A 7,738-nucleotide genomic window follows, 5' to 3' on the forward strand; every position below is an offset into this window, starting at 1 on the left:
ACAGCCTCCCCACCTGCGCCTGCCGTCTGCTGCAGCGTTGTGTGCGACACTAGTCACTGGCCGTAGAACGGCTCCGAGCAAAAATTGGAGGGGAACCAGCCCAGCTGCCCGTTGAGGGAGCCCTTCCACCACCCGTCCGCCCTCTGTTCCACCACCTGGACCACGTCGCCTTGCCGGAAGCCGAGGTCGCCCTTTGGGGAGGGGTGTGGGGGGGGAGGTGTTCGGAAGGGCTGTACGGGCCGGAGGGGTGGTGAGGAGGTGTGGCATGCCTGCTGCTGGGCGTTGAAGTCTGCAATCGCCTGGACGTAGGTGCCCTGCCCGCCGGCCGCCTGGCCGTACCCACCGCCCTGCAGGCCGGGTGTTGAGCCGTCGTCCATCTCGCACTTGTAGACCGCCCCCTCCGGGTCCCCCGCGTCCAGAGAGATCTTGCAGCCGTGCGAGAGCACCATCGACTGCCCGTGCTGTAGCCAGGCCCACGGCTCGTACGGAGACCTGCGGAAACCCGTCGGAGGCTTTCCGATCGAGTAGACCGTCGCGGTCCCGTCCGGCCTGACTTGCACCGCGGCCTGCTGACGCGAGACGGTAAGCTTTGTGCCGAACGTCTCGACCATGTCAAATCGCCCGAGGATCTGCTCCCTCCCTGGTGTGACCTGGTAAGTGTTTGTGAGCGAGGAGCCAGCGCCGTCGCGCGGGAAGACGTTCCAGGTGCCGTACGCTGCCGGCTGCCCGTATTGCCCGTTGCCCTGCTGCGCGGTGCCGTACGCTGCCGACTGCCCGTAGTGCCCGTTGCCCTGCTGCGCGTAAGAGACGGCGGCGTAGGCTTGGCCTCCGTAATGCTGGCCGTACTGCATCTTGACGCACGCTCGGAAAGACGACGCAGCAACGGGCGTGGGCAATGCCGGCTGACCGCCGTGCAATGCTGTGGCAATCGGCAGCATGCTGGCAGCTAGCAGCCAGGCGGTGGCACTGGACAGCATGTGGACTGCCATTCCGGGTGAAGGGAATCAAGCCGAAAACTTTTTTATTCGCTTTAAAAGATTTCCAAAATCACGTGCGAAGGAAGATTTTTTCATTTTTTCACTCCCTCTTCCTGTTGTTGAAAATTCCGCGAATGCACCCGGTCGTAGGGCACACTTGGACACACCCCAAGATGCTGTCGCTCCTGGTCGCCTCGTTACCTACAGCTCTCAAGTTGCCACACACTAACCCCAACCCAGCCAGAGGGCGAGCCATCTACATCTCCATGGCCGTCACCGAACTCAAACCAACCACCACTTCACCTACCGCCCCGACAGCTCCCGCCGCGGGTATGGTTGGCCGCGTGGTGCCGACGGCTCGCAAGCGTGCGGCTATACGGCGCTCGGAACTCGACGCGTGGCGGGAGTACGAATACCTCCGAGGCGACGAATTTAGCTGGACGAGCTCAAAAAATTCTTTGCATCCAAGCCGCAGGTCATCGCAGCGCGGCTGTTAGAGATCGCCAGGACGGTCAAGTCGGCCAAGGATGCGTGGGACGCCGGTGCCGACGCCGGCCTCGCCACGGGTGAAGCGTCTGACGAGTTCAACCCAACCGTCGACACGCGCGGTGACGCACCAGCGCCAGGGTGTGCAGATCCAGCCACCTCGGCGGAAAAAGAAATCACCGTGGGTGTTAGGGGACCCCATCACACTGCTGTGAATATGTCCCCAACCCATACTAGGGACCCAGAGCATATGCAGACTCGGCAGCACAGAGACGGCACGTCTCCAGTGCCCTTCCCCGGTCTTGACCCCTTAGGCGCGGCAGGGACCTCTGCGAGGCGATGGCGTCCCTCGGCCCGGTGTCTGTCAAGATCTCGCAGACGCTCTCGCAGAGGCCGGACATCGTGGGTGACGAGGCGGCGACCGCGCTCAAGCGGCTGCAGACGTGCAACGTGCCCTTCGCGGACCGCCTCGCGTGGGCCGTCGTCAAGGAGTCGCTCGGCTGGGAGGGAGCCATCGCCCCGGGCGTGGGCGAGGACGAGGGGAGCGACGGCGGCCCCACCCTCTTCGCGGAGATCACTCCGCAGCCGGTGGCGGCTGCCTCGCTCGGCCAGGTTTACAAGGCGGTCACGCACGAGGGGAGGGAGGTCGCGGTTAAGGTGCAGCGGCCGGACGCGCTGCAGGTGCTCGCGCAGGACTACCTCTGCTTCGTGGTCACGTGGGGCGCCATCGAGGCGTGGTGGTCGCTGGGCGGCGGCTTCGACAACGGCGACATCCGTTCGGTGGTCGACCGGGTGGCGGGCGAGGTGCTCGACGAGCTCGACTACGCGAAGGAGGCGCGGAACGGCGACCGGTTCGAGGCGTCGCTCGACTTCCTCGGCTTCGTCGGAACGCCGGTCGTGCTGCCAGAGTACTCGAGCCGGCGCGTGCTCGTGACGGAGTGGGTGCGGGGCGAACACCTCTCGCGGCTGTCGGCCGAAGAGGGCCTCCGCATGACGCGGATGGCCGTGGAAGCGTGCACCGCCTCGCTCGTCCTCACCGGGTACGTGCACGCCGACCCGCACGAGGGCAAGCACGTCCTCGGTGAGGAGGCCTCGTCGGGACCTCGGCTCACCTGTGCGCATCCCGGCGGTAGGCAACCTGATGCTCGCCGACGACGGGCGCGTCATCTTCCTCGACTTCGGGCTCATGTCGGTCGTCGACTCGCAGATCATGGAGGCCTTCGCCTCCGGCATCCAGGCGGCCCTCTCAGAGGACTGGGTCTCCCTGGCGCAGGCCTTCAAGGACACCGGCTTCGTCAACGACCCCGTGCAGTACCGGAGCGAGCCGAGCGGGCCCTTCACTCCGGTCGGCGTCGACGAAGCGACGGGAGAGGACTTGGGCCTCGCGCGCTTCTCGCGGGAGCTCGAGGACGCGATGAGGCGGACCGAGGGCGGCTCGTCGCGCTTCGGCGCCCTCGCCACCGTGCTAAACCAGGAGCTGGCGCCGCGCTGGAAGATGTTCACGCCTCCGTACATCCTCCTGCTCATCCGCACTTTCCTCACCCTCGAGGGCATCGCTGGCCGGGTCGACCCCGACTTCAACATCTACGAGATGGCGATGCCGTGGGCGATGCGCCGCTCTCTCTCCCCTGAGAGCGCCGAGGGGGTCGCCGCTCTCCGTTCCACCCTCCTCACCCCCGACAGCCGCGTGCAGTGGGAGCGGCTCCTCCAGCTGGTGGCCGAGGCGCAGGCGGCGCAGCGGGACGGAAAGGCAGAGGCGGAGGAGGGGCTCGCCGCCGCCCCGCCCGCCGCCTCGGCCTCGAACGAGGCGGCCAGGGCTGCGGCGATGAACGACGCGGTCGGGTCGCTGCTCGGCTCGCGCCCCGGGCTCGCACTCCGCCGCCTTCTCTCCGAGCTCGACTCGACCGATCTCGCCGCGCGCCTCGTGTCTCGCCCGCCGGGCGGCCGCTGCGCCACGCGGCCGCCTTCGCGCTCTCCGACGCGCTCGCCGCCCGCCGGCTTGCGGCTCGCGGGTCGGCGTTCGAGGCGGGCGGCGGGGCGGCCGAGAGCCGGCCCGTCTCGGAGGCGGCGCAGCGCTTGCGCCGTCGGCAGGAGGCGCGGAGAAGCAAGGTGTTGGCCCTGCTCGTCAAGAGTCACCTCAGCCGGCAGCTGCGGCGAGGCCCCAAGGGGGTCTTGGCTCTGGCGTCGTTTGCCTACCTCGTGGTCCGTGTCGCGGCTGGCGCGCTTTGCCAGTCGCTGCTGCGCTCCCTCCGGAAGCGCTTGCAGTGGAGCGGCAGCGCCGACCCGGCTGGCATGCAGGGTCAGGCGCCCGCCATGGCGCCCGCACACGCCGTGTGACAGCGCAAAGTTACTGTACTCCGCTCCACCCTCCCAGTCCCACGCCCCCGCCTCGCCTGTGATGCGGCTGATGCGGTGTGAGCACGGTGGGGAGCGGAGCAGAGAACGGCTCGAGAGACGTAAAAAGCCGTGTACGCTGTACGCGCGACGACGACCGCGCGTACAATTTGATCTCAAAATGTCCGGAATGTGTGTGTATACGTGGGGGCCTGCAGCGTGCAGGGTCGCACCGTGCATTTGCTGTATTATACGTAATGGTACACAACGCTCAGCCGCTTTTGTGTGTGTGTGAGAGTGGCCAGACGCGACCTGGAAACCAGCACATAAGAGTAGCAGCGGCGCAGGGGCTACACAGACAATGCTCTCAACGGCGAATGGGGCTCGCGCTGCCACCCCCGTGCGCACCCCAGCCACCACGCGATTCACCGACAGGCTGCCACTCACCCAGCGCCCATGACCAACGGGGCGACGACCCCGCTCTCTCGCCCCCGCGCCGCCTTTGAGGAGAAGGACGGGTGCCTGCTGCAACTGCTGCCGCCTCGTCCGCCGCGTGGGTTTGCGCCCGCGTCGACCGGCTCGGCGAGCAGATCAAAGTCAGCCGAGTGAATGGACGGCGCCGAGTCGGGCACGGACTTAACAGACGAGGGCAGCGACGATCCCGAGTCCATCATCGCGAGCATGTTGCTCCACTCTAGTGCTTTCTGACGACGCTCGAGCGCGGCGATATCTGCCGTTCGCAGACCCTTCGGGAGGAGGCCTGTCTCCCACCGCCGCGCCCATGAGAGGCAGAAGCACCCGCAGCAGCGCACGCGCACGCACGACGGAATGCACCGGTTCTCATACGCCTCAAAGTTAGCTGTCTCGAAAGCGGCGGTGCTGCGGTCCAGCGTGTTCTCTTCGAGATCGAAAGTGCCATGCGAGGAGGAGCGCGACAGCATGAGCGTGTCACGGGTCTCCCTCGCTGCAGGCGCTGGCTTCCTCAAGGTCGACACCCGCGCTCTCTGGCTAAGAGTACGGAGGCAACGCCAGTCCTTCTGACGCTTGCTGCCCGTTCATGTGTGAGCTGTGTGTGAATCAACAACGCTGCTCGCAACATGCGTGTCGCGCACTCATTCATGACCGGTCTCAATTCCCCACCCCCCCGCGCGCGGGCCTTCTAAGCCCGCGGGTAGTCCCCCCCCATCCCCAGGGCCTCCAGGGCTCGCACCTCAACCTCTCACAGGCCAGCGCACAGCGCCATAGGAGGTATTTTCTTCTCAATAACAAGGCTGTGAAATTGAAGATGATGTGGGCTGCTTCTCGACCTGTTCTCGACTGTCTAAATCCCTGTGTGGTGGCGGCGTGCCGTCCTCCCATCCCTCCCTTGGGTTGTCCGTTTTCTTTCTTTCTTTCTTTTTCTCGACTGTCTGTGCTTGTGCGTGTTGGTTTTGTTTTTATAGTGAAGATGTCTCAAGCAAAAATAAACTACACCTGAGAGACTATGGAAAGTTCACGTCATGCATGACGGTTAGCCGCTTGTCACGACCGTTAGCCGCTGTCACGACAGCTGGGAGCTGTCATGACAGCAAACGACAGCGACAGTGACACCTACCTGTCACCAGCTGTCACCAGCTGTCACCAGCTATCGTTGCTGCTGTCGTTGCTGCTGTCATTGCTGCTGTCATTCCTGCTGTCATTGCTGCTGTGGTCGCTGTCGTTGCTGCTGTCATTGCTGCTGTCATTGCTGCTCTCATGAGCACCCCCGCAGGACAGTGTCACAATTTTGTAGTTAACGAGAGAGAGCAGGAGTGCATTTTTTCAGCCGCATCTACGCCGGGTGTGTGCAATGACATACCACGCCGACCGTAGACTCGTTGCTGTCGCGGCCGGCGCTGTCGCGGTCGGCGTCGGCATCTATCTGCTGCAGAGCAGTAAACCTGCTAGCAGCCCGACACCCGCTGCGGCGGCGGCGGCGCCGCCGCCAGCTGAGGCAGCCGGCGGAGGAGATGCTGCTTCCGAGGACCTGCATGCGCAGGCAAAGAGGGCCAAGGACCTCGGCAACAAGAGATTCCAGGGGCGGCAGTACGACAAGGCGTGCGAGGAGTACACGCGCGCCATCGAGCTCGCGCCCGACAAGAGGCACAAGGACGTGGCCGTCTTCTTCGGCAACCGGGCGCAGGCACGCGCGATGCTCGAGAAGCATGCCGAGGCGGAGGCGGACTGCGACGCGGCGCTCGCCATCGACCCGAAGTACGTCAAGGTGCTTAACCGGCGCGGCGTCGCGCGCGAGCGGCGCGGCGACCTCGAGGCCTCCTTCTCCGACTTCACCGCCGCGTCGCTGCTCTCCGGGATGACCAACGAGGCTGCGACCTCCCGCCCAGGGTGACCCTCCCCGCGCGAGGCGGCTCACCACCCGCCCGCGCGAGCCGCGACAGGTCGCCAACGAGGGCGGAGAGCGCGTCTTGCGTCTTCTCGCTGGCCGCCGGGCCTCCGCCCGGCTGGCGCAGCCAATGCGCTCGCTGCCTTCCGCCTCCTTCATCGGCACTCTCCGCACCCCACACCCTTCCCGCGTCGCCCGCGCTTCGCCCCTCTCCGCGCCTCCCCGTGCCTTATCTCCCGCCACCCCGCTCCAAGCTCGCCCGCCCCGCTCCCAGCCACACACGCTGCTCGAGGACCCTTTGGCTCCGGCCGCCGGCCCACCCGCTGCCCCACCCGCTGCCCCACCCGCTGCTTCAGCTGCTGCTTCAGCCGCTGCTCTGCCTGCAGGCACCTTCGTCGACTCGTTCAAGTGCCACCGCGCGATCCTCGCCGCCGAGACCGCTTCGCCGGCGGAGCTCGGCGCGGCGATCGCCAGCACGCCGCCGCCCGAGGGCGCCGCCCTCGCGGGCCTGCTCTGCCGCAGGGCAGTGAGCCACATGTGCGCCTGCTCCACCTCCTGCCTCCTCCTCTTCCTCCACCACCACCATCGTCACCACCACCGCTCCGCCGCCGCCGCCAACACCACCACCGCCACCTCTCCTCCTCCTCACACGCGCCATCTCTCCCCGCCTGACACGTCCACGACACGTCCGAGACACGTCCACGACACGCCCACGACACGTCGAGGACACCTCCCTCGCCACACCCCTCAGGCGAGTCAGCGACTACGAGCCCGCCCTCGAGGACTGGCTCTCCGCGTGCGCGCTGCTCCCTCCACCAGAGGGGGGCCGGGTCGGGGCCGACGGCTCCTTCACGGCCGAGGTCAGGCCGCCGCGATGCGATGCCGCCTCGCGCCCCTCGCCCTCGCGCCCCTCGCCCTGACGCGGCCTCGCCCCGACAAGGCCCTCCGCCCCGACAAGGCCCTCCCCCCTCCCTCTTTGGACCAGGCGCCCTGGCTCGACGGGGTGGGGATCGCGGTGTCGAGTGTGGAGCAGGGCGCCCAGGCGCTCGCCGCTTGGTCGAACGCCGCAAACGCGTCGGGCGGAGCCGCGATTTCGCCGGCGACGGCGCTGTCGATGGCGGGCATGTTTCTGCATCTGCGGGGCAACTACCCCGAGGCGATGACCCTGTACGACTACGCGATCGACTTGCGGCCGCGCTCGATCGACGTCCTGCTCAAGCGCGCCTCGCTCTGGTACGAGCGCGAGGAGCGCTTGAGCAGGATGTCGATCGAGCGCGGTAGCCAGTCGAGCGCGTAGTCGTACAGGGTCACTGTCCCGGGGTAGTTGCCCCGCAGATGCAGAAATATGCCCGGCATCGAAAGCGCTGTCGCAGGCGACATCGCGGCTTCGCTAGACGCGTTTGCGGCGTTCGACCACGCGGCGAGCGCCTGGGCGCCTTGCTCTAACCCTGATCCGCGATTCACAATCTCGTGTGCCAGGGCGGTTGGTTCAATGCGCTATGCTAACGGTCCCTAATGATTTCAGCCACACCCCCCCTCCTGCAACCATTTTGTCCGCCTCTTCTTTCCACCCCTTCCT

At 66.5% G+C, this 7,738-nt stretch overlaps 4 protein-coding genes across 4 annotated transcripts in view; 2 read left to right on the top strand and 2 right to left on the bottom strand.

Moving 5' to 3' along the window:
• Positions 1-53: 53 nt before the first annotated feature.
• EMIHUDRAFT_216911 (hypothetical protein) lies at positions 54-977 on the bottom strand (the record flags this gene model as incomplete). The annotated part of the gene is made up of 2 exons (XM_005761444.1): positions 54-191; positions 306-977. The coding sequence occupies 2 exons, from the start codon at positions 975-977 to the stop codon at positions 54-56; spliced, it is 810 nt and encodes a 269-aa protein (XP_005761501.1).
• An 801-nt stretch (positions 978-1,778) lies between these two features.
• Positions 1,779-3,189, top strand: EMIHUDRAFT_51703 (hypothetical protein; the record flags this gene model as incomplete). Its single annotated transcript, XM_005761445.1, has 3 exons — positions 1,779-2,544; positions 2,597-2,769; positions 2,836-3,189. Coding segments are annotated over 3 exons (1,293 nt in total), but the record flags the coding sequence as incomplete, so codon positions are not given.
• Positions 3,190-4,240: 1,051 nt separating this feature from the next.
• EMIHUDRAFT_216913 (hypothetical protein) lies at positions 4,241-4,738 on the bottom strand (the record flags this gene model as incomplete). Its single annotated transcript, XM_005761446.1, has 1 exon — positions 4,241-4,738. The coding sequence occupies one exon, from the start codon at positions 4,736-4,738 to the stop codon at positions 4,241-4,243; it is 498 nt and encodes a 165-aa protein (XP_005761503.1).
• Positions 4,739-5,625: 887 nt separating this feature from the next.
• EMIHUDRAFT_105775 (translocase of outer mitochondrial membrane complex, subunit TOM70/TOM72) overlaps positions 5,626-7,738 on the top strand; it is a gene marked incomplete at both ends in the record, with an annotated part of 3,283 nt that continues 1,170 nt past the window's right edge. Inside the window, 4 exons of the mRNA XM_005761447.1 lie at positions 5,626-6,113; positions 6,181-6,214; positions 6,434-6,685; positions 7,145-7,436. Coding sequence (XP_005761504.1) covers positions 5,626-6,113; positions 6,181-6,214; positions 6,434-6,685; positions 7,145-7,436 — 1,066 coding nt within the window. The remainder of the gene's footprint in view (positions 6,114-6,180; positions 6,215-6,433; positions 6,686-7,144; positions 7,437-7,738) is intronic.

Source organism: Emiliania huxleyi, assembly GCF_000372725.1.
Source record: "Emiliania huxleyi CCMP1516 unplaced genomic scaffold EMIHUscaffold_71, whole genome shotgun sequence".
NCBI classification, from domain to species: Eukaryota; Haptophyta; order Isochrysidales; family Noelaerhabdaceae; genus Emiliania; species Emiliania huxleyi.